General features: G+C 38.1%; 1 protein-coding gene across 5 annotated transcripts in view; it reads right to left on the minus strand.

Annotated features, from left to right (window-relative positions):
* SLC4A4 (solute carrier family 4 member 4) overlaps nt 1–26205 on the minus strand; it is a 323102-nt gene that overhangs the window by 35391 nt on the left and 261506 nt on the right. For all 5 annotated transcript variants that reach the window (XM_084889751.1, XM_084889749.1, XM_084889747.1 and 2 more), the window contains exons 15-16: nt 16071–16141; nt 7918–8109 (exon numbers count right to left, since the gene is read on the minus strand). In XM_084889751.1, the coding sequence (XP_084745877.1) occupies nt 7918–8109; nt 16071–16141 (263 nt within the window). The remainder of the gene's footprint in view (nt 1–7917; nt 8110–16070; nt 16142–26205) is intronic.

Consider the following 26205-nt stretch of genomic DNA (forward strand, 5'->3'; position numbering starts at 1 on the left):
TACTAGATATTACTGGTAATGATTACAAGTGCCAAATTTTCATGAGAAAAGCTGTTTGCACAAGATTTCATGCACAATCCTGTGAATTTAGAGGCCTCAAACCTAACTTGGACAAATTCTTATAGGTGACTATCCAATCAAATGCTAAGTATCTCCAGGCTCAAGCTTCCATATCCTAGGAATATAAACTATTAAAACCTAAGTGAAACACAAATTAAGATAACTCATTCCAGACACAAAAGAGCTAAAGGAATTTATTACTACAAAAACAGTATTACAAGACATGTTAAAGGGACTTCTTTAAGAAGAAAAAGCTTTAAAAATATGAATGATAACATAGCAATAACTGCATACCTATGAATAATTACATTAACTGTAAATGCATTAAATGCTCAAACAAAAGACACAGGGAGACTGAATGGTGAAGAAGACCAGCTCTCTGACATCCTCCAAAGAGTCCCAAAGTGAGAGAGGACACTGCAAAGTTGCTGTTGAACAGGGTTTAGAACACAAATGCAAGTGTACAGTAAACCAGATTCGGCACCAACAGTGTTCCAGCAACATAACCCATGTCTGAAGGTAGAATCACACGGTCCCACAAGGAATCCGCTCCCTCCTCCCTGGTTTCGGGGTGTGTCATCTAAGAACTGCAGCTGCCCAGTCACTGCAGCTCTGCAGCTCCTCCATTGAGCATCTTCCCTCTAGTGGTCAGTGTGGGTCATAGCGACCAGTCAGATGGTTGGAAACTTAGCATATTAGCCTTTTATATATAAATCACCCTGGTTTTGAGCTTTTTACTTTTCTTTTTTTTAGCATATTTTTTATTATAAAAAGAAAAAATACTTCTGACTCTGCATAATTAATTACAAAATATCTCAATTAATCCAGTAAAAAGCAACCAGCTAAAATAAACTACCAAAGCAAAGAAGAAATTAAGTGGATTGGAAGAGAAATTCAAATAGCCATAAGCTGTTTTCTTGTTCTTGGGTAAAACAACCTAACAAATCTATTATAAACATATTCATGAAGGAGGATACTTTATTAATTATTAAGAGAGTCGTAACCATCGAGGCGCCACAGCGAGAAGCTGGTTGATTTACAGGGGGAAAATGAGTTTGTTTCCTCTGAAGCCACAGAGGACATTCAGTTTCCACTTTGCAAGGCCTGCAGCTGCTCCTGCATTAACTGGGGGAAAGGCTGTGAGCCTGCAGAGCAGTTCCCATGGATGGAGCTGAGAGAGCAGCAGGCACCCCGTGGGTCCTCAATAAACATTAATTTGCGATGTCAATTCCTCTCATGATTCTGGTGCTTGGAAAATGCTAAAAACAACTGTGTGAAAAGCATTTACTCTAGATGAACAAAAAGTAAGCCAAACAAATATGTGCCTTTTGGCAATCATGAAAAGGCACACCATACCATGAAAATTCTGACATTTGAGCTCCTAGAAGCCAAAGCTATAAAGCACTGTAAAAGAAATAAGCACTGACATCAGTGTAGCCATCATAATACACTGTACTTTGAATTAATAATACCTACTATAATTAGAATTCAATAAAAGGAAAGTCTGATTTAGACTCCAGGATTTTAATGCCTTAAGTTCCAGAGTCAGAGGGATTGGGGGGAACAAACAAGGGAATTCATTTAGACAATTTATCTGGGTGGGGCTTAGAAGTTGCCAACGGAAATCTACCAGGAAAAAAAAAAGTTTTTCCAAGCATGGACCTAGGGGAGTAGGCCTGATGAAGTGGTTCAAGCAGGGATGCTAAAGAGACCTCAGCAATCACAGGCCTCTTCCTCCATCCTGCCTTAAAACTGAGCAGGAGAACAAGGAACCACATGGGTGTGTGCCAGAAGCAAATGATCAAGTCCCATGGGAAATACGATGGCCCTGCCTGGTCACTTTATTCTAAACTGAAACTGAAAATCTGGAGTTGAACCAAAAGAGTATAAATAGAGGAACAGGAGTCTGCAAACACATCACATGAAAAATGACTGTAGTCCTCAAGAAGTTGTGGGAAGAAATGATCTTCAAAGATGCGAAATATGTCCTAGGAAAGAAAGACTAAATATGTTCTGTGCAGCTTCAGAGGAAGGAGCAGACCCCCGAGGACAGAGGCTGTAGAAAGGCAGATTTATATTTCTATCAAGAATGAACACTAAAATTCAATGACTAAGCCTAATTATAAAAATTTCTTGACCCTCTAATAGAGTCTTATATATCCCCCAAATCATCATAATAAAGGGTTCTTGGGCTGTAAAAGGTGGTTTTATAATTGATATGAAGGTACAAATATAAAATTTTAAAAAAAGCAATTAGTAAGTCGTGGGTATAAGTTAGACAATCTGGAATGGAGTAGGAGGCCGTTTTGTGTTAAGGTATGGATTTCAATGCTGGTGACTTTTCTATGATGGACAAGTAAGCTGCAAGTGCTTAGAACCAACAAGCTACCAGGGTCAAATTACTTCTTTGATCCACACACTGCCTTTATGCTGCCATTAAAGCTCTCACAAAGTGATATCAGAGCTCCCAACCTTATTTTTCTTAGGGGTCAACTAAGTTGACTACTTTATTATTATTATTATTTGTCAAATGTCAATAAGAACTGAAGTAGTCGTAATCTTTGTCAAATGTTTACTGGATTATGCTGTGTTTACACCTAAATATCCCTTTGTCACTGTTAAAAAATATATATATAGAAAAGATTTTTGAATTAAAGTCAAGTGTCTTGACTTTAAAAATTATGTTTCTTGGTACAAAATAACACAAGAATTTGAAAATCTGTTTCTCCTTCACTGACAGCAGTTATTTTCTGAATGAGTTTCAATAGCTTGCCAAATGTCATCCAGTATTAGTAACACTAGACATATAATATATGCCCATTATTTCTTGATATATTACTTATTTTTTGTTTGACAGCGATTACCATTCCTCAGAAAGTTTCTGAGGAGAAAAAAGGAAATAGAATAGAGGTGTCACCTGATTTTTATAAAGAGTTGTTTATAAAATAAACACATCAAACTTTAATAGAATTGTCACAGGCCAAAATGTCAAACAAAAAACATGTTTCCAAAAATATAAGCCAAATGTGGAATTCTAGTCTCTCCTGTGTCTTATATGGATAAAAGGCAAATGCATCCCCTAACTAAAATGCTCATTATGTTTTCACTGACATTTCTGAAGCCATATACTTTTATCTCATCCATAAAACCAGTCTTCAAAGACCACCATCAGCTTACTTAAGTCAAAGAAGGCTCCATGTGTGATTCCACAGGAGGTCATAATCACGAATATGGCAAAATGGGTCTTTATCATTTCAAAATCCAAAAATCTAACCTATTCAACAAAGTTCCAACTATGTGTTAGGTCCATGGATTAACTTGTCTTTGTATCCTAGTATTGTGTCAAGCACAAAGTTACAATATTTTTTTCCATTTTGAAAGTATTATATGATATTATATGATATAGAATACTGTTCTGTTTTCTAAATACAGACATCAAAGAACTTTCTGCGTAAGTTTCATCTAAATAAAGCATAGAAGGTTTCATAAATTTCACCTGTAATCTACTTATTTTATTTATTTAAATGACTATTACAACTAGGATGCATTATTTACAAAGAATCTTACCATTACATTAACTCATGTGAAAGTTCAAATTGTTACTTATTCTAAAAGAAAAAAGAGAAAATTAAACAGTTCCTTAAGAAAGGCATTTACATGTGGATTACATATATCAGCTGGTCACAGTGAATGTGACATATTAAAGTACCAATAATTTTGCCTAATTCTGAGGGCTCTATAGTTTTATAAATTTTACTCATTACAGTCCTGCTCTGTCTTTAAGCTTCTGCTTTCATTTTGCCAGCAGATGTACCATGATTGCATTTTTGTTCCATGCTTATGGTCACTTGCTGGAATGGGATTCTGGAAGAATATTTTATGTTTAATGCCCTGAGCCATCTGCCACAGAAGATCACAGATTAAACTGTGATGTTTTGATACTGAAAGACTTTGACTAAAGACTTGGGGCTGATGTAACAGACCAGTAACTGTGTGAGACAGCAGACTGATGCATCCCTCCAACAAGAACAGAAGCACGATGGAATACTGAAATTCCACCCACATCTACTGAGCATTCTCTGGAAATGACTGATATACAAATTGAATTCCTGAGAGCCAGACTAGCAAAGGGGAATTTTTTCATCTTAAGTGTTCATACTGATGGGTAACTGACTCTTGTCTAGGCAAAAATAATGAGAACTGAAGTAGGAAAACAGAAGTATAAATATAAAGGAATGATATTATAGTGGGATAATTTAAGGCACTGTAATGAGGTTAATTTGACTTAAAAAAATTTTTGGAGAGGCAAATGCAATGGATAACACCTTTCGTCAAAACAGATCTATATTCCATGCCTTTCCACCATGCTCTCTGCATTGGGAGGCTGACCTGTGTAGTCTACAATGAGCTCCCTTGCTCTATGGATTCCAGATGGGTTTAGTCCACGGCAAACTGGAAAGGTCATCAGAGGGAAGAGAGAGATCAGAATGCTAATTCCCTTCACTATATTCCAGTGAGGCTGCCTCACACTGGCTACATCTCTCTATCCAACAGTGCCTCTCAAAACAGCTCTCTACCCTCCCACCTCTTCTTCCAGTTCCAGCAGCCACTTCCTTCCCACATCCTTTGGGCTGAGGATAGTAACAACCCCACTGCTATGAGCCCTGGACACTACACTCTCCCTATTGTTTCCCTAAACCTAACCTCACCTAAGTCCACAGTTTGCTAGGAAAAGGTACATGTTAGTCAATGGCAGTGCTGAAACTAGACTCTACAGCTTCTGTGTTCCTACATCTGTGCTCTTTTCATAGAATGCAGCATACATATACTTGACTGGTTTCCATGAGTCAAGTATTGAGTATAATTTGCATCCAACATTTTGCTGATTGATATGTCTGGAATAAAATAGAAGTACAACCATTCTCCAGCAACTTACAATCAGTCTTAATTGATTAATAATTCGTACAAAAGTTTTGAAATGAGTACAAGAGACATGACTGTGAAAGCTACAGGAAAATAGGGTGTGTTGTAAGACCAGGGTACTGCCCTCTTGTATTAACATTTGGAGATTTCAGAGGTTTCTTGTTGGTGTGAGTGAGAATGAAGTAACAGGCTTATTGTCCCAACAATCAAGGACTATCTAATTTATCATGCTTAAGCATATAATTTTTAATTGTAGAATATAACATGTAAGTGTAAGAATCTATAAACCTATCTGCTCCTACCCTATTGAAACCATCCTTCTAACTGACAGCTTAAATTAGGGGTGGGAACCTTTTTTCTGCCGATGGCTATTTAGATATTTATAATATCATTCGCAGGCCATACAAAATTGTCAAATTAAAAATTAGCCTGCTATATTTGATCAAACATTTAATTAGCTCACTCCTAATGTTTTGGCATGACCAGACTGGAGGATTTCATGGGCCTTATAAGACCTGAGAGCCAGACATTCCCCACCCCTGGCTTATCTAAAAGCATATTTTGGCAAATGAACCAATAAATTTTTTTAACTTATTATTCATGTATGTATGTGAGAATTTATGTATGTATTGTTACCATTTAGCTGTACGTGTGAAATAAGAGGAAAGTCTGAAAGCCCATACTCCTAAACATTGCTTCTTAGAAATAACATATGTGTTTTCCTCCTGTTTACTGTATGATTGAGTATATACAATTCTCAACTCTGCTGAGAACCTTCTTAACAGGAACGGTAACTACAAATGCACCATTATTCTATTTTCACATATTCATGACTTTTTCAAGAGCATTTATCAATGGTTGAGAAGTTACCTGCTTCAATTCTCCTAAGGGCAAAATTTCTTTAAATATGAAGAGCTATTTTCAATTTGGAAATTATTGCTGGGAGAAAAAAGGTAATGTCTATATAGACAGTTAAAATTATCTCTATTCATCTTAAGGTTGAAATCTTGAAATTAGTTCATTCTGTTAATTATGATTGCTTCACAAATTTTTCACTTTTCCCACTATGTCTAAATGTCAGACTTTGGAAAGTGGATGATGACTCCCAAGATGCCCAGTGAATTGATAATTAAGAAAGAAAAATGCCTCAACAGAGAAAAAAATCATCCTAACAGACCTTTCCTCGGGAATCTGTTCTACAGGAAACTTTCACCCTTGAAGAGGTAGGTGAGGTAAGCATATTTCCCAGGGGGTGAGGGTGTCACAAGCAGAGACATCCTCAGGGACAGGCAGTTAATCTGAATGTGTGAAGCAGCCACGCCTTAGACAATACAGAGTTGTGAGGACAATAACTCCCTGCGAAGTACAGACCCCTAAGGCCTGAAGTGTGTGTATGTGTGTGTACAAATAAAGAACTGCTGGAGTCTGAATTCTGTCTGTGGACCACCAGTTTGTGGTGTCAATTTTAGGCGGACAAGTTGAATTCTTCTTTCTACATTTCAACTTTGTGGAAATTTTTCATTCCTTCGGTCAACTAGTTCAAAACATTTCATTTATTGCAGTGGTCTGAATGTGTGTGTGTCTCCCAGCCCCGCCAAAGTCCATATATTGAGATCCTAACACCCAAAGAAGATGGTATGAGGAGGTGGAGCCTGGGATTGTGCTTAGGTCATCAACCTTTATGAAGAAGATTAGTATTTTTATAAAAGAGACACTGAATTGATTCCTAGTCCTTTGACCACATGAGGACACAGCATAAAAAGCGATGGCTATTAACCAGGAACAGGGCCCTCACCCAACAATGATGGCTTCTAATCTTGGATTTGCCAGCCTGCAGAACTGTGAGAAATAAATGTCCGTTGTTTATAAGCCTCCCATTCTACAGCATTCTGTTATAGTACCTCAAATAGACTAAGACAATGACCAACCTACCTCTTTATTTTCAGTTTTATAAGAAGAATCAAAGAGTCAAAGTATTAATTTTAAGCTTCATTTTTTAGGCATTGGGGAAAAAAGCAACTTTCTAAATCTAAATCATCTCCTGTCTTTTAAATTCTTCCACTCCTTGTATACAAAACACCAGAGGAAAGATTTTATGAAATTCCAGTATAGAGCAGTTCACTGATAAAAGTCAGGTATTATCAAGATTACCTAAGAATTACTGACATCCAAAACACTGAGAATTGAACTGTGAAACAAAGGATTATCTTAGTTTTATTCTTCAGGTAAAAAAATAAATAAATAAAACCACACACACAAAATGCCATTAACTAAATGTTTATCTTATCTTGTACTGTCTCAAAGAATCACAGTTGTGACTTTACATTCACCCAAGCATATTAATGGGAGACAGGATGTCTGCAAAACCCAACTCAATCATCTGTTTTTCCATACTATAACATTCGTTATTATGGGATGTAAAGTTTGGCTAAGATAACACTCATATCTTATGCCAATACTTATGTAACAACACAGTTTAAGTTTCCTCCCACAGCTCATAATTTAACTACTAAAATACTCAAATGGACAGCTGATGAGCAAGAAACTCTACATCAAAATTCCTGATTAATATGAAATGAGTTTTTGCTATCCTACTCAAATACTACGGATTTAAAAGGTATTTTCTTAAATTGTGAATTTTTACATAGAATATGCTCCACTTTTTTCATTTTAGTACAGTCAGAATTATGACAGTCGGGATTTATGACAAAATTATGTGAGCAAAATATCTGTGGAAAGTTTTTCAAAGCTGGACTATGATTGTTTTTTTTTAAAAAAATACATATGCCTATGGAAAAAGACTGGAGAGCAATTTTTTAAATGCACAAAATTGCGCTGGAAAGCAATATTTTAAATGCACAAAATTACATAAAATTGTGTCATTGTTGATACAGTGTAAATTCAATGAAAATTATTTAAAGCTCAAGTACTTACCATCGTTGGAAAATAACGACTGGTTTTGAATTTTTTCAGGGCCATGGAAGAGGTGTATGTGCCCAAGAAGAGGATGAAAGACATGAGTGTGACATCAGGAACAAAATCGCAGTTGCTCCCCACAAGCTGGCCTCCATATTTCAAACACTCCTTCTTCGACAAAAGTGCCCAGTCAAAGGTAGTGTTGTCGTACTAAAGAAGAAAAACATGAACATTTTTCTAGAGCACATTGACACATCAAAAGCTTTTCTACTTGATGGGCCCATAGGGATTATGCGAAAAGTCTCCGTAAAAACAGTCTGGAGGCCCCCGTTGCAAGGTGAAACTGGGTGAGATGTTAATGGGATACCAAGTACGGGTGCCCAGGAGGCTGGCAGTTATTGAAAATACAATGAAAATGTCACAGTCTGTTACCTACTTTGAACTACAGCCTGACAGTCACCTATTTGTTCAAACCAAATCCTTCTTTCCCACCAGTCTTCCAGAGAGTAAACTGAGGCACAATATCCTGTCTCAAAATGTGAGAGTCTGAAACTCGGTCATTCAAAAGTACTTACTTTTGTAGTGAGCAGCTCTTTATTTTATTTTTTTTTTATCCAAAAAATGATATTCTTTATTGATATGTTATTATTATTGTAGTCTCTGTTGGCATATTCACATATATAATTTCCTTTTCCCTTCTCTTACTACATTTCTCTTTCTCTTTTCACTTTCTTCATTAGTCAATATTTTCCCTCTCTTCTCTTGCTCTTTTCTTCTAATTTTAAAATTTTTATTACCCATTACATGTTTCTCCCCCCCCTGGATTTTTTATTATATTTTTAATAACTTTATTGATTAAAGTATCACATATTTGTCCTCATCTCCCCCATTCCCATCCCAAACCCCCTCCCCATGCATGCTCCCACCCCTCTGCTGTCTGTGACCACCAGTTAGGCTCATATGCATGTATACAAGTCCTTTGGTCAATCCCTCTCCCCTAACCCTACCCTCCCCTACCTTCCCTCCAAGGTCCGACAGTCTGATCGATGCTGTTCTTGTTCATCAGTCTATACTGTTCATCATTTCCCCTAGATGAGTGAGCTCATGTGAGCAGCTCTTTATGCTTCAAGCTTTTAATGCACTAAAGGTTATGTTGTTAACTACTCATTTACCCAATGTTTTCACAAATGAGTTATTTGTTTTCTAAATAACTAGAGTTGGAAAATTAAGGAATACAACTATAACATGTTGATGGACCCTGCTTTTTCAATGTACATCCTAATAAAATATAGCTTTTTTTCTTGTTGACTTCAGGTCTGCATCATGAGTGTCCCTCATTGGAACATGTGGTAATGGGCTGTGGTGTTGTGTATGGGGTATCCATTCATCCCTACATTAAATGGCCTCAAGCTCAAAGGTCAATTTTCAGATTTCCTTCCCATAAGTTGCTGTCATGTTGTCAGTGTCATGCTTCGCAAGAACAGCTCACTCCTGTTCCTAGTTTCTGTTTCTACTATGCAGGAGAATCCTTTGGCTAAGGTAATGAATAGGCCAGTGCATCCATCCCCAGCTGCTCTGAGTTTTAGCTGCGACCAGCTCCCAGCTCCCCCCTTCCCTAGAGAACTGACTTCAACCTAAAAGCTCCCTCGCCTGGAAGCCAATTACTGACCACACTAATGGTGTGGATACCGGCTGAATATTTGGGCTTCCCTAAAACTCAATGTTGAAACTCTAATTCCCTAAGGTGGAGCCTTCATGAATGGGATTAGTGTCCTTATAAAAGGGACCCCAGAGAGATTCCTTTGCCCCTTCTGCCATATGAGTACACAGTGAGGCTGTCTATGAGCTGGAAAGCATGATCCACACCAGATACTGACAGCATGATATTGGACTTCCTCTTGGGTAGAGAGCTAGTGGGTATATTATGTGTAAACAGAAGAGCTACTTGAGGATACCTTGCAAATAAGTATGGAAAGGTAAATTTCTCCTGTCCTTTGGAAGCAAGAGTTCTACCTCAAACCAAATGCATCCTCAATACCAGTTACTATTCAGTGAATTCTCTTGATAGGAGTGATCTAGTCAAAAAAGATCAATACATATAAAAGAAGACTTTCTGGACAGGAAGAGTGCTATGATTTATAGAAGTCAACATGTAAAGTGCTCACACTTTTCTTTAAAACAACAACAAAAATAAACTCTAAGTCATTCCCTGAAATATTTTTTTCTATATTAGCTTAAACTTAAAAACATCTGAATTGCATAACTACTATTTTATCAAATTCTGCTTCTGAGAGTTGATTAATAACGTCTCATTTTGTTTTTTCAAATTTCTGCAAATGGATGTTTTCAGCAGAATACATTTAAAGTTTAGGGGTCATAATAGGTAACAGATTTCTTTGTTTTAAACTCAGCAAATATTTACTATAATTTCAGTTCAGGTCTTTTTATATCGGCAGAATGACTTTTTTTTCTCCAATTGCCACCTGGGGATATGCTTTTATTTATTTTGATTTTAAAGGGAGAGGAAGGGAGAAAGAAAATTAAAAAAAAAAATCAATGTGAGTGAGAAACATCCATTAGTTGCTTCCCGTATATAGGCCCAACCTGGGATTGAACCAACCGGCAACCTAGGTATGTAGCCACAACCTTTTGGTGTATGAGATGAGGCTCCAACCAAGCCACCAGCCAGGGCCATAATGCTTTTTTATAACTAGAGTTCCGAAAGAGGTAGGCTGCATTAAAAAAAAATACCAATAGGAAGTTTTATTGATTTTCTTACAGAGATTCAGGTTGAAGTGAAAACTGTACACATGTACATGAAATGACAGAGGTGTTTTCTTGCTTACACACAATGATTCATTCACTTATCCAGTAAGTCCTTTATTCAAACCTTACTGGGTGCTCACCATGTGGAGGGACTGACAGTGAGTGGACCAGGTGGGTCAAAGCAGATTGTCCATGTAAATGGGCAGTGAGGGGGAAAAAATGTAAAGGAAATGGGTCAAGTTTCTGGTGGTTTTAACTGAGGTCAAGCTCACAGAAAAAGATTTTAGTCTATTTCTCTGGATCTCATTTCCTAGAGACCCTGTTTCTATCAAGTGGATTTGTTTCTAACTCTTAAAAGTGGAATGTATACTAAAAGATTAATTTCAAAATTTAAAATACTATAGTATCCTCTCCAATCACAAAAGTGGGGGCTAGATGAGAGGATGGGCAGAATGTGGACAGTCTCTGAAGCTAGGTCATATGTATGTGGGTTTCCCTGTGCCATGCTCTACTTTAGTGCAGGTTTCACATGTTACATAATAGTTTAAAAAGCTAGGCACACGTAATCTTCAAGGAGATTTAAGGACAGAATGGCTTCTGCACTTATCTTTCTCAATAAGAGAAAAGCATAAGGACTCTACGCACAGGAAGATAAAAATGACATTCCATTTCCTATTGAAATGAATCTTCACTCGTCGAATTGCCCAGAAGGTATATCAAATCAAAGCACTTTTGCTTTCATGTCTGGCTGCGAAGCAGAATATATGAGGCTGTAATACTTCTTAGTCCCATGATTAACAGCATCTCCATGTAGACATGATATGCTTTTCTGGGTAATACAATCAGCAAAAAAAAAAAATTTTTTTTGAAAAATTAACAATTTTACATTGCTCTCTTTGAGTATAGATTGGTAAACTATATGCCTTTTAAATATATATATAAATGGTCGTAATGCTATAAATAAAAGTCTCAAGGTTAAACAGTATATATACTCATTTAGGGTTCTTTCCTGCAGAGGATGAGTCAGCTTTGCAGTAATGGACAATCTTATTTTATGATGGACAGGGTGCATTTGAACTTCAGTTGTCTGTATTATATCAAAATATAATTAGTTTTGTAAAATATCAAAACTAATTAGTTAAGATATAGGAAGTTGCACGATACCATCACAGCTGGATAAGCTATAAAATCATAACTTTTAAACATCTACCAGAGATGAGGATGCAAAGAAACCTAAATAAATTCCAAAAAGTTACAAAACCTTCAAAGGCTGCCTCACCCCTGGCAGAGTAGCAGGTGGAAGATAAAGCAACTACAGATGGAGGTAAGGAGAAATAAGGCAAGCCTTAAATGGATTTTTATAAAAGCTGCCTATTGCCCATTAGGATTCTGAGGGGCGTTAAGCATAGATAGAGCCTGTGTCCACCCACCAAACTTTTTCACAGTCTTTGCCGCGTGCCCAGGTAGTACAGAAAAGGCCGGAGGTTAGATCAGATTGCTGCAAGAAATCCCCCCTTAGACACAGCGACTCCACCAAATGCAAGAAAGCCCCTTTCCTCAGTGGGGAGGCAGGGCAGGAGAGCTGAGAGAAAACCCTTGGAGCCATTCAGGCACTTTTGACTGAAGAGGACTAAGGCATCTGACCCCTGGAGGTTGAGGGCAGAGCAGTCGGAAAAAGAAAGATCTCCCAAAGCCCAAACGCTGGGGCAGAGAACAAGATCTCGGACATTCCACGGGGCATTCTGGGATGAGGGGACTGTTCTTGTTTGGGGTGGCGGTTACATGAGTGTATAAAATTGCCAAAATGCATTGCAGTGAACACGTTAAGAACTGCACATTCTACGACAGGCCTCAACTTACTAAAAAAAAAACAAAAAACAAAAAAAAAAAAAACATAAAAAAGGAATTTAACATAAAAAGGACATACCACCTGCTCCATTCAATGACCTCCTCAGAAGAGATGGCATTAGATTTTTGAAATCTGGTCTCTCCCATTGAGAACTGCTAAGTGGAAGCCAACAGATCTTAAAGCTTACTGTTTCAGGGGTCTTCAAACTACGGCCCGCGGGCCACATGCAGCCCCCAGGGGAGTCTGATCCTGCCCGCCAGGTTTTTTGGGCAGTGAGCGCAGCCGAGGTGTTACAGTAGGAATTAGTAGTTCATATAGTCCGGCCCTCCAGCTCTCTGAGGGACCGTGATCTGGCCCCCACTTTAAAAAGTTTGAGGACCCCTGGATATACAGGGTGGATAAACCGTGGCTGGTCTCAAAGTCTTAAAGGGACCTATGAATGAATTTTGCTTACGAGTTGAAGGAATATACCAGAGGAGAAATCTATGGGAAAACTGATAAAGGTAAGAAGAATTAAAGACACAATGAATCCAACAATAAATGAAAATAATGGAAAACCTGCCCTTTTATCTCGGGGGATGGCTATTCTGGAGTTCTAATCCCTGTCTAAATGTTCCAATGCCCCAATTTTCCTGCTCTTTCCCCATGAAGACATGCCCGCCCCCCTCATCCCCTATCACTAGGAAGAAGACGGCTTGTCATCCTGCCAATGAAGCTGAAAGAAAAGGCCTTCCTTCCTCCGGGAGGATGTTCTCAGGGTCTGGGAGAGGGAGCCTGGCTGGTGCCTGGCACTGCGTGTCACTTTCGCAGCACCTTCTCTCCTGATCTAATTATGGCTGAAAGGAAAAGGAGGAAATTAAGTGCTGATGACTGTACGTCACAGTGAAGGTTCAGGTGGTGGAGCTCGCGTGGCTGGGCAGACAGGGGTCTCAGCAGCCTGTGGGAAGCAGGGGCTTCCGTTTCTTCTCTCCATCAGTCTGAGTTATGGAGGCAGCATGGCCTACTGGAATGGTAATAACATCCAAACAGAACAATAACGGCATGATGACAGAGATATGTGCCAGTTACGGTGCTACATCCTATCTGTTTATTCATTTGACCCTTATACAGGGTGGAGCAAAAGTAGGTTTGTAGGTGTTTGTATGGGAAATAATGCAAAAGGTAATCAATAATACAAGAATAAACTTTGTGTTTTGTGTACTGACAACTGTAAGCCTACTTTGGCCCCACCTTTCAGTATCTTGGTGTATGTACTATAACCATCACCAGTTTACAGAAGGGAAACTAAGAAGGTTCTAGGGGCTGTTAAGTAGTGGAGCCTTGCATCTGAAGCTAGGCAGTCTGACACGAGAACTTAATATCTGCAAATCTTCTACATGAAACACTGTTTTGATTACCCAAAGAATGGAAATGGGCAAATTTTGAAGTTGGAAAGCCTAAGTTCAAATCCTGGTTTTACTATATACTGGTGATATGGCCTTTGGAAGATCAGTTAACCTCTCTAAGCCTCTGTTTCGTCTATAAATTACAGGTTACATAATAACTCACAAAGTTATTGTAAGGATTATAGACAATTAACGTAAAGAGTCTGTCCCTTAGTAGGTGCTTAAAAATGGTAGTTATTGCTAATAATAATCATATTATCTCTTCAATACTCATTTCTAGATTTTCTACCTATATTGTGTCATTGTGTGCCCGTGTGCGTGCGTGCGTGCGTGCGTGTGGGTGTGTGTGTGTGTTTATACAAAGGAACTGATATGGATAGAAAAGGAGAAATAAAAATAGAACAAACATTATCTTTCATAATTATATACACACATATGCATATTTTTTCCTAATTTTTTTCTCTGAACATAGCAACTTAACAATTTAATTAAGGTGTGCAATTAACACACAGGAGTGTACAGCACTCACAGGAACTGAAAGGGTAAACATTTCAATATCCCAAGTCTTAGAACTACCCACACTTCAATTCTTTGTTCCACAAATTTATGGCTACGTGATCTAGAGCAAGAAAGATTTCTTACCTCCGGTAAACTGTTTCTTTCATTTACCAAATGGAGATAATCATGCCTGGTAGTTTGTGTTAATGATTATAATAGATATTAAGGCTTATAATGATTATAAGACATGTGAAACACCTTGTTGGTAGCAGATGCTCTATAATTGGCAGCTAACTTACAATCATCATTGTGCCTTTATAGCCTCTATCATGGTCACAAACTGCCATTTGTTTTCAATGAATCTTACAGTGTCATCCGACTATAATTACAATATATCAATTACTAAGTCTCCCCAGGTCTTGCCCAAAGACAGGGCTTAAAAATTCATTAATTTTATAGCTTTCCTTGATTAATTAAACAAAAATAATTAAGTTAGGAACAATCTCTAAGTCAGTGGAAGCAAGTGTTTTATTAATTTTTATTGCTTACAGTTTTAATTAAATATACTTTTAAATTTTTATTAGATTTTAATTAAAATTCTTTAAAGTCTAGAAGACAGTATTTTTCTCTGTATTTTTTATCAAATCCTTTCAGGCAATAGGCTGGCTGGCTGAAAGACTGAAAACTGAACTCTTTTCTCAATGTGGCTTTTAAAAGGTATAGGCGCGCGCGCACACACACACACACACACACACACACACACACAAGTGTGGAAGAATAAAAGAGGCTACATTTGGGGAAAGTCAGAGAAAACTTTTTTAAAAAGTTAAGAGAGAGCCACAGACTATGAAAACAAGAGAGAAACAGGGTCAAGTGGGAGTTGTCCAGGACAGATACAAAACATCGTCTTTGAAAGGGATGTTGGGTATAATACCTGCAGAAGTGTTCTGGTCTCCTGAGAGATGGGCACTCTATCAATACAAGGTATTATGGTTCCGGTCTTTATAAGTGAGAGATTGATATTCTTTGGTCAGAGTCCATGTCCAGTGCAGGAGGAACACAATTGGAAGTGTGAGACAGCACTTTTCTCTTTTTCTCCAGCACAAAAGTCTCCTTCCAGTGTGTGACCTTCCATGCAAAACAGCTCATTTTTAAAACTTAGTTCAAGTCTCTCAAAGATCCTTGGTTACTTGCCATGGGAAAGGATATCATGTGACAGAGGCTTGGGTTTTTTCCTAAGTGACAGGGGAAATATCCCGCTACAATCACCCTTAGTGTTAGTGAAGGGAACACAGTCAGAAGAATTCCTAATTGTACTAGGAACAGAGAGAGGACACCATGCTCTCATTTCTCGACTCCCCTCACTTTACCTTGTGAAAATATTTCAAGGTAACAGTTAATTGGCTAAGCAATTAAATTCCTAAGCAGGTTTAAAAAGCATTCGGTAGAAGTAAATATTCACTCCAATTTTTTTTTTTTTTAATAACACACACACAAAAGAAAAAGCAAGCTAAATAGAGAAAGGAAAGTATTATTTCTGTCCTACCATCACTGAGTGTTCAACGTGCGTGGGCTAGGCTTGCTGAGTGGCAGGAGACATGACATTATGAATATAATAATTAGGGTATACAATATGCAAGTGTACAAGTGGCTTGGAATATTAAGTCACTTACCAAGTCAGTAGGAAACATAGATGGCAATTCCTCTGGCGCCAATGTGGTGTCATTAGATACTGAGATATTAACTGTAAGACAAAGATCATTTTTACTATAAAAGGAAAATGTAAATGACAAAAAAAAATGCAGAACTGGTCATCTGAAAATGCAGGGCTAGGCATTACAAATGTCTTTAATAACAATGTAAGGGCACAATTAATTTTCTTTTATTACAACTACTAGAGGCCTGGTGCCTGAAATTCATGCAAGAGTAGGCCTTCCTTCCCCCCAGCTGCCAGCACCTGCTTCCCTCAGGCACCCAGGACCCGGGCTTCCCTTACAGCCCCAGCTTCGTCTGGAAGGTCATCTGAAAAGACATCCAGTCTAATTAGCATATTATGCTTTTATTGTTATAGATATTTACCTTTCACCTAGATAAAATAATAAAAAATTTGGTCACATCTGTCATGCTCTAATCTGGTAAGAAACATGGCAAATACCGAATGAGATGGCATTAAAATTTGTTTCAGGTTTCATACTTCAGTAGAAGACATGGCTATTAACAAGTTGATGTCTGCCTTCATGTAGAGTCAAACTCATAAAATGCAGTTTCACTAAGTAAGAGTCAACCTCTTGGGAATTTTTGTGAGTTTGGACTATGTATGAGAAAATATGTCTTTGAAAATGTGTGGGGGGAAAAAACAGTAATAAATAAATAATAAATTATATACATATAATTGGGGTGAATATTTAATCTAATTTTTAAAAATTATTTCATCTAATTTGACATCATTTGTAGATGTTACCTGCAAAAAATCAAATTTACTTATTAAGCCAACCCTCCTCTTGCAACTATTTCATTTAGTATTTAAAAAGTACTCTATAATTAAAAGTTTTCTTTATCAGATGAGCCTTTTTCATAATATGTGAAGCTTTCTGTATTATAAAATACACTGCTACTCGGAATATCTCTAATGTATGGAAATACTGTCCATTAACAATTACCAGGTTTTTGTCTTTGAGGGTTCCACAGTTCATTTAACATCCAAATTGCTAATTATTGTTTGGTCCCTAAGCAACACCCCTTCCCCAAGCTCCTAGCCTGTCCATTTGGTTTGCCATGGTTTACATCTCACCTACATAAATTTGTAAGGAGAACCAAACAGGTTTATCTGTCTGTGAACTTTCAAATGTAAGCTCTGTCAGGGAAGAATAGAAGGGACATGTCTTGTTCACGGTGTTTCCCCAGAATCTGCCCAGTTTGGCACTTAACTAACAGGAACTCAAAAATATTTGTTTATTATTCAATCTTTAAAAAGAAGGAAATCCTGCTATTTGCAGCAACATGGATAAACATGAAGCACTTTAATTTTAAATGAAATGAGCCAAAGACAAAGACTAACACTGCCTGGTATCACTTATAGGTAGAATCTTAAGAAAAGAAAAAATAGGTCTAACTCAACAAAACAGAGAGTAAAAAGATGGTGGCCAGGGACTGGTGGTAGGGAAATAGGGAGAGGCTGGTAAAAGGATATGAACTTTCTCTTTAAGATGAATAAAATCTAAGTCCATTGTGTAATGGTTAGCACTCTGGACTATGAATAAAATCTAAGGACCTAATGTAACATATGGTGACAATAATTAATAATACTGTATTATTTAATTAAAATTTGCTGAGAATAGAACTTGAGTGTTCTCATCAAACAAAATAAATATGTGAGGTTGTGGATGTGTTAATTAACTTGATGGAAAACTTTCACAATTCATATGTAAATGAAATCATATTGTACACTTTAAGTATATTAAAATTGTTTTTGTCAATTATACTTCAATAAGTATGAAAAATATTTGTTTATGATTAATAAAAGAAGCGAGGAAAGGGGCCATTTAATTTGTAGACACAAATGAATGAGAGCAGATAAAGACAAACACAAGGAAGTAAGGAAAGAAAGAAAAAGAGGGGAACTATTTAGCTTAAGTCCTAGTTCTCAATTTGAGAGTCCATGCTGACCTTTGAAGGCTCTGGAACTGGAACATTTTCAACCTAAAGCTGGCTGCTGCCAGAGCATTTCCATTTGCTCTGTAAAACCAGCACACATACACACTGTCTATGGGCTTATGCTCTGTCTCATCACAGGTCACAGAAAGAACCAACACAGGTGAAAGGACGCTTGTCCCAAGCAATACAACCAAACATGCATCCACTCCCAAAAGAACGATGTTAGCAAGTCATCTTCCACAAAACCTACATTTTTTGTTACCATTTTGTCCTAACGGCTTGAAGCACATTTCTCACATGACTCCATTGGTTCACTGAAAAACACACAAGCCCTTTAAACCCTTTTTGTGTTGAGTGGGACTCCGGACCACGCTATGCCAGGGTTCTTGCCCAAGGTTACAGGGTCAATCCGAAGTAGAGTTGGTACCCAAACCTGCTCAGCATTCTTTCTTTCCCTACCCAGCATTGCTAACTATCAAAACCAAGATGATGCAGGTGGCCGTAGAATTCAAGGTGGGAGAGGCGTTGCTGGTGTTAGATGATGTGAATCTTGACTGGAACGGAAATGTCTGAGTGTTGGGAAGAAAACAGCGAATGTGCAACCACAGGCACTACTTAGCTGGGGCCTCAGAAGCTGCTCGTCCTGAGCCAGGTACTTCCAAGCAATTTTATGAGCTTCCTGCACGAGGCAGTGAAGGTCTTTTTGAAACACGCTTTCTCTGCATAGAAACAAGGAGTGGGTTGGGAAGGGGAAGGACAGTCAATGCTCTTTGTGTGTGAAATGAAGGAGAGGTAATGAAGACCATGAGGAAACTAAAATAGGATTCCAGTCTGAACTTTTAGCAACTGCTCTTAAGTTTTGGGGACACGTCAATGCCGTTCTTAAAATTCCTTGTACCTTTTTCGTTTTCCTCGGAGTCAAGCTACGAAATAAAGTCCATAGTTCTCTCAAAATACCAAAAGGCCAGTATCAAAAGGACAGTAAAAAATATCAACTATTCATACTTGTTTTAATAAGCAGCTGCTTCAAGAGAAAGACTTTAAAATAAATACATAAACAAGTGCTTCCATAAATATATATTGGCAGAATATGATAGAGTCCATAAATAAGATTAAAAGTTAATTTATTTGAGCTCACAGGAGGGGAAAAAAATGACTAATTCCAATTGGAAGTTTGGTCTATAAGAGCCATTGGTCACCGTTTGGATCTAGAATTGGATGCATGATACACACACGATACAAATATTTTTGGCAACCAACTGCAGAATGGTCTGTTTATATAGAATTTACAATATCCTTAATTGGGATTCTGGAAAGGTCAAGTGGAAAAGCCAAAATACACTGCGCTGTGCCTGTCCTCACTATTTGCTGAGCACCGTGGCTTATGAAGCAAAGGAAGTCTTTCCCTAAGAGCCTGGCTCAGGTAGAATCAGCCACTTGTTACCGGGACAGTCTGTGCCCCATACTTGGTTTCAGGGAGTTTCCGTGGGTTAATCGTTTTATGTTACTTGGATTTTCACTTCTTGATCCTCCTTTCCACGTATCAAATTCTAGCTGATCCTCTGGAACAGGGGAATGAGCATGGTCAGTAAGAGACATCTAAACACGTGTCTGTGAGTTTTCACTCTTTGGCCAGCTGTCCCTTCTTTATGTTTCATGAGAGAGCTAGAGAAAGAACAGGCTGTGGGAGCTATTCGTGGACACATCCATGTGTCCTTGCTAATATACCTCCTGCAGAGGGACTATCGACTGCATTGCTCAATGCTGTCCTTCTTTATCGTCTAGTAACCTGGCACCAGGAACTGCCCCATGACTCCTCAGCAGGAACTGTACCATCAGGAATACATACAAAAGCTCACGTAAGACCACGAGGTCCAGTACAAGCAACAACTGGCCCCTGAGGCAGATCTGTCTGCTCTGATGTTACCACCACATCACGATGGAGAGAAAGGGACACTCGGAGACTTCGGCTGAAATTCTGCTACCTTCAGAAGCACAGGGTTTCCAACTCCCTCGCCACTTAATTCTGAGGAAGTTATCCCACTCCTGTTGACTACAATCCCTCGTTTGTGACATTGGATTTAGAACTATCTACCTCAGAAGGAGCCTGTGTAGATTAAATAAAACAACGTAGGCATCACTGTCAGTACAGGGTCCGGTACTAGGCAAGAGCTAAATAAATGGTAGCTAAGATAATTACTAGCTTTATGACCTGGAGAAAGCAGAATGATACCCCTGGGGAGAATGTGATAATATATGTGATTATTAAATGCCTATGTATTATAACACATATATTAAAATGTAGTTTATGGAGATCCTCTAGTAAGAAGACTGGTATTGGAAGGGTGCTTCATAAAAGTCAACTAAATCTGAAAGTATTCCCTCCGCATAGCTTGTGGGGTTACAAGCACGTGAAACTCACTAACCTGCTCTGAATCAGAATACATTTAAGAGTCATGACAATAAAACTTTAATGTTTTAGCCCATTCTATTTCAGCAACTTCTTTAGGAAATTCAGTAACTGGAAAATAGATGCAGAATAAAACTGAATAAGCTCCCTGCCTACCTGGTCATATCAGATTTCGTTAAGGGCCCTGGAAAATGTGAGCACGCATGTGCCTCTGGAGAAAGTCAAATATTTATGCTTTCAATTTCTAGATCAATAAAAAAGCAAAGTGGCTTTTGTAGGGATGACAAGGCAGATGAGAGGAACTTTGAGAGAAGTAGATCTCAGGGAAATTACCTGCCACTATTTCAGCCTTTAATCTTAAAACAGAATTAATAGAAAGTTTTTCTTCACTCTTTCTTGTTATTATCTGTGTTGTTTTCCTATGTATCTTTACCAGGCCTGATGCTTGAGATTTTCACTCTAATGAGTGAAAAGGTCAGGTCTGGCCCGCATGGGGCACGGTCGCTTTCCCATGCTCACTGTGATCCTGCACTGGACGTTCAAGAGCTGAGCTGCTACCTGTATTAAGCTGGATATGTTTAGCCACAAAACTTATAGAAGTATTTTCACAAAAACTTCTTTTTCATACCCACTTATCTTACCTTTAGCACAGTGATCAGCAAACTCATTAGTCAACAGAGCCAAATATCAACAGTACAATGACTGACATTTCTTTTGAGAGCCAAATTAAACTTCTTCTACCGCCACTTCTTCAAAATATAATAGACTCGCCCAGGCCATGGTATTTTGTGGAAGAGCCACACTCAAGAGTCCAAAGAGCAGCATGTGACTAGCAAGCTGCAGTTTGCAGGCCACGGCTTTAGCATATGAAGCGACATTCTTCAGGAGTATGTTTCTAACATCTGTGTTTTATACAAACCCTAAGCTAGAGAAATTCCAAATCAGGTGACTATCCAAATTCGCTGCGTTTCCTTTTCTGATTCCTGCTGCAAACATGTGCAAAAAGCACTGAAAGATAAGCTGGGACAGTAAAAGGAAGCTAAAATGATGGGTCCCGCAAACATCTCTGCTTTTCCTAAAAGACTCTATTGCCATGAATGACAAAATGTGAGTGGTGCGGGTGCAGCGTCCTTGCAAACAGAAGCCGGAGCAATGGTGCACAGAGGCCCTCGGGCTTCCCCTTTAACCATCAGTCTATGATGAAACCTACTTTATAACCTAAAGAGGAGGGACATGTAATAAAAAAAAAAATCACACAGAATAGGATGCAGGTCACGGGAGATAAGTTAGGATTATCTTTTATTTCCTAATTTTCTTTTAATGGGCTTTCTAATTATGAAGTATAGATTGACTATAATATGGAACCCCAGGAGACATGGTCCAGCAGTTCTTTTTAATGGTTATCACATATTGGTGGGTAGCATTTATTAAGATAATAGAAAAATTATATAGAAAGAAATGGTAATGAAACTTCGCTCCAGTGACAACCATCACAGAGCATCTGGGAGCCGCCTCACGCTGTGAATAAAACAGTCGGATGGAAATGAAAGCCTTGGCTAGCTGCAATCACTTGATTTGGTCTTGCAGTTTCACACCAGGCAAAAGGCCATCATTTATTTGGAGATACTAGAGGCAAGATTGCGCTGGGTGCCCGAGAAAGGCTTTATTCATCTCATTCATCCATTATTAAGCATGTTCTCCCCAGGACAGTCAACAGTGAATCAATAAAATATATCCCTTCGATTAACAATACAGCGCAGTGTCTGTTACCTTGAGGAGATTTTTTTTCTTGCTCTCCTAATTTGTTAATCATTTTTAACCAAGCTTCTTTCCCCTCCAGATACAAAGCCAACAAATACCTGGTCAAAATAGTTACTTCGACACTTTCCAAAATATTAACATAAGTGTATAGACACATTAGGTAAATGAACACAGGTACTAGAATGACATTTATTTCCAATGTCTGGGTCAAGTGAAAATCCAACCTTGTTCATTCCCATAGTTATTGATATTATTTTAAAAACAATACATTTTATAGTAAGCAATATGTGTACATATATTTGTGTGGGGGGGGAGGGGGGAGATATGTATTCTACTTCATTGCAAGTAGTACAATTCTTAAAAAACAATGAAATAGACCCCCAGTAAAAATTTTTTTTTGAGCTGAAACCGGTTTGGCTCAGTGGTAGAGCATCGGTCTGTGGACTGAAGGGTCCCAGGTTCGATTCCGGTCAAGGGCATGTACATTGGTTGTGGGCACATCCCTGGTAGGGGGTGTGCAAGAGGCAGCTGGTCAATATTTCTCTCTCATGTGGGGCGATGAGAATTAGATTCCTCTTAGCAGAGCTGACCTCTAAGACTTTAAAGCCTTTTTCTATACTGTATGATTGTGTATGCTGTATGCATGCTTGCTAACACTTTTGTAGTCTTGAGATTCAGTGGAATATTATTAAATTATCTAATTATGATGCACTGAACACCTTAATATTTTTCTTTGAATATGGCTGCAATGTTTCACATTTATCTACCACAGCATATTAGTTGCAATTTTTATTGGCTTCCCATAGAAGCTTAGTTAGTATCTTTTGCTAGGAGTTAGACGTTTCTAACTCCCTATCCCTCTCTCCTCCTCTCTGTAAAAAATCAATAAAATATATTTTTAAAAATGTTGTTTTGATGATAGAAGGGGAAAGAAAGGGGGTAAAGAAAGTCCACATCCTGTTCACAAAATTCCGACATTTATGTTTTGTTTGTTTGCTTTTTATTATTTTATTTTATTTTTGTTTTTTGTTGTTTTTGTTTTAAAACATATTGTTTGCTTTTAAAATCTTCACCATCAATCTGTTGCCTTTTGTAGGCATCCTAACCGAGGACTGACCAGCAACTTAGGTATGTGCCCTGACCAGGAAGCGAACCCATTACCTTTGGGTAGAAGGGATAACGCTCCAACCATTGAACCACTAGCCAGGGCTGATTTTTATGTTTTTGAATGAATTAGATTCCTCTTAGCAGAGCTGACCTCTAAGACTTTAAAGCCTTTTTCTATATGATTGTGTATGCTGTATGCATGCTTGCTAACACTTTTGTAGTCTTGAGATTCAGTGGAATATTATTAAATTATCTAATTATGATGCACTGAACACCTTAATATTTTTCTTTGAATATGGCTTCAATGTTTCACATTTATCTACCACAGCATATTAGTTGCAATTTTTATTGGCTTCCCATAGAAGCTTAGTTAGTATATTTTGCTAGGAAATTTTCAGGGAAAATAAAATGTGTGAACCCCTGTACATGAATACAAATTGTCTAGAGTATTTTTTGTGGGGCGATGAGAAATTAAAAAAACAAAAAAACAAAAAAACAAATTTTTACTCAGTGCCTGTTAGGTGCCAAACATTTTTATCTATGGCACTTCATTCCTGAGCAATGGATGGGGTGAGAGGAATAAAAGGGTACATTAAGAAAAGGAAACTTAGATAGATCTAGAGAGTACTATGCTAAGTGAAATAAGTCAGGCAGAGAAAGACAAATATATATGGTTTCACCTACATGTGGAATCTAAAAACAAACAAAAGAAAAACAGATTCATAGTAACAAACCAAAGGGATGATTACCAGAGGGAGGAATGTGGGATGAGTGACTACAGTCAAAGGGAAAGGGGAATATAGTAAAGAATATTGTGGTAAGTTTACAAGATGATACATGATTACTGGAATTAGTGATGTGATCACATTGTAAGGCATAAAGATGCCAAATCACTATATGATACACTTGAAACATATTATAGCCAACATAAGATTGTATACTAACTATTAGAGGCCCGATGCACAAAATTCGTGCACGAGTAGGCCTTCCTTCCCTACTCTGGCCTCCAGGGCCCAGGCTTCCCTCCAGCCACTGGCAGGCACCTGGGACCTAGGCTTCCCTTGCAGTCCCAGCTTCATCTGGAAGGATGTCCAGGCTAATTGGCATACTATGCTTTTATTATTTAAGATACTTTAAGAAATAAATTTTAAAAAGAAAAGGAAACTCAGGAAGTGATGAAGTTTTAGGTAAGCAAGTGAGAACAAAAAAGATCATAAAAACTCACATTATTACTTTGGCCACAAGTAGAGTTTTCTTAGTGATTAAATGACTCTTGTTTTCCTCCTGTAAAACCATTTCTCAGTTTGCAGGAACACGACTACATCTGTGTAGCTCTTGGTTCACTGTTACATACTGCCCTCATGTTAGAAAACAAGTCACCCGCCAGTTTAAATATTATTGACTCATTGATTGAATTCTTTTAGTAGGAGGGCATGTTGTGATGAAAGACCAGTCTTTTGTTGTTTTTAGAATACTTACTCTAGCTGTACGTGATACTGCATTATTCTCTTGCTATCGTTTTTCAGTTTGCTATCATGAAGTACTAAATTTATGGTGGGTTTTTGCAATTTGCTATAAATACATACCAAGGCTATTGGAGAAATACACTACCATTAATCTTAAGGGGTTTTGTAAAACATGGACTGTCACTAAAATGCAAATAGCCATTTGCTTTTTTTCCAAACCAGTAACAGATCCCATCTCAATCCTGGCATTCATGAGCACATCGGTCCGTGAGTGCCACTCATCTGGATGACTCTAAAAATACAGAGTACCACCAACAGTCCTATTGTAAAATGGGCCAACTGCCCAGAAGGGAGATTAGGAAGACTGATTTCTTTGTTCTATTATCATCCTACTTAAAAGCTACTCACGAGCCTTCAATTTTAATGAATAATGGCAGTTAACATTTAATTATTTATCACATATTAGAAACTAAGTCTTCTCTATAATGTCTCCTTTCTCCCCCCCACCCCCTTGAAAACAATTCTATAAGGTAGGTTCGATTTTTAACCCCATTTGTCAGGTGATCTGGCAAAACTAAGCTACCTCAGGAACATGAGCTTTCCGCATAGTCACACACTGGGCATTACTGAGCTGGGACAGGAATGTGTGATTTTCTGATTTCGAAGCCCAGCAGTCCTGTTTTGCTGGTACCTCCGGACGTAGGAGGGCTGTCTAGCTACATAGGACTGACTTGTACACAACCTGGGAGAAACAGGTCAAAGGAAGAGCCACCACCACCTCAGCCAGCACTTGCCATGCCAAACGTCAGATCAGTCTAGGCCTCAATATCGTTTTTTCAAGAAAACCAAGGTACTGCTTGGAAGGAAAATGACATGTAAAACCTTTTTGTGTCTTTCATAATAAAAACATATTCAGATATGCCTTCCTGGGTTTCATGTTATCTTTTTTTTTTTTAAATAACTTTGTTTTTTACTGTATAATATATTTCTGCCAGTATCCAATTAAAACAATGGGAGCAAGTTTCCATTCCCCTCAGGTGGGCACCGGGCTGACAACAGGCAGATCTGTCCTTGTGACAGGTGTGCTGACAAAGCCGTCACCTGTCCTTACGAATACCTCACACCACAGCACTGCTTAGTGGTATGTTTTCTCTTTAGAAAATCTTGGTGTATGATTATTCATACTTGCCTAAGAGGTCAGCTCACATATTTTTCCATAAATATATACAAACAGATAAGTAGAATAAAAGAAAAAGTAGAGTTTGAAATCCCATAATTAAATACAATAAGTCCTCATGGCACACTTGATAGGTGGTGACTTTAGGCAAAATGATGTACAACAAAACCAATTTTATTGTTGGCTAACTGATATAAACAAGAGTTAAGCTCCTACAGCATCTCATTAATCTA

This window comes from Pipistrellus hanaki, assembly GCF_964339955.1.
Source record: "Pipistrellus hanaki genome assembly, chromosome: 1".
Classification (NCBI taxonomy): Eukaryota; Metazoa; Chordata; class Mammalia; order Chiroptera; family Vespertilionidae; genus Pipistrellus; species Pipistrellus hanaki.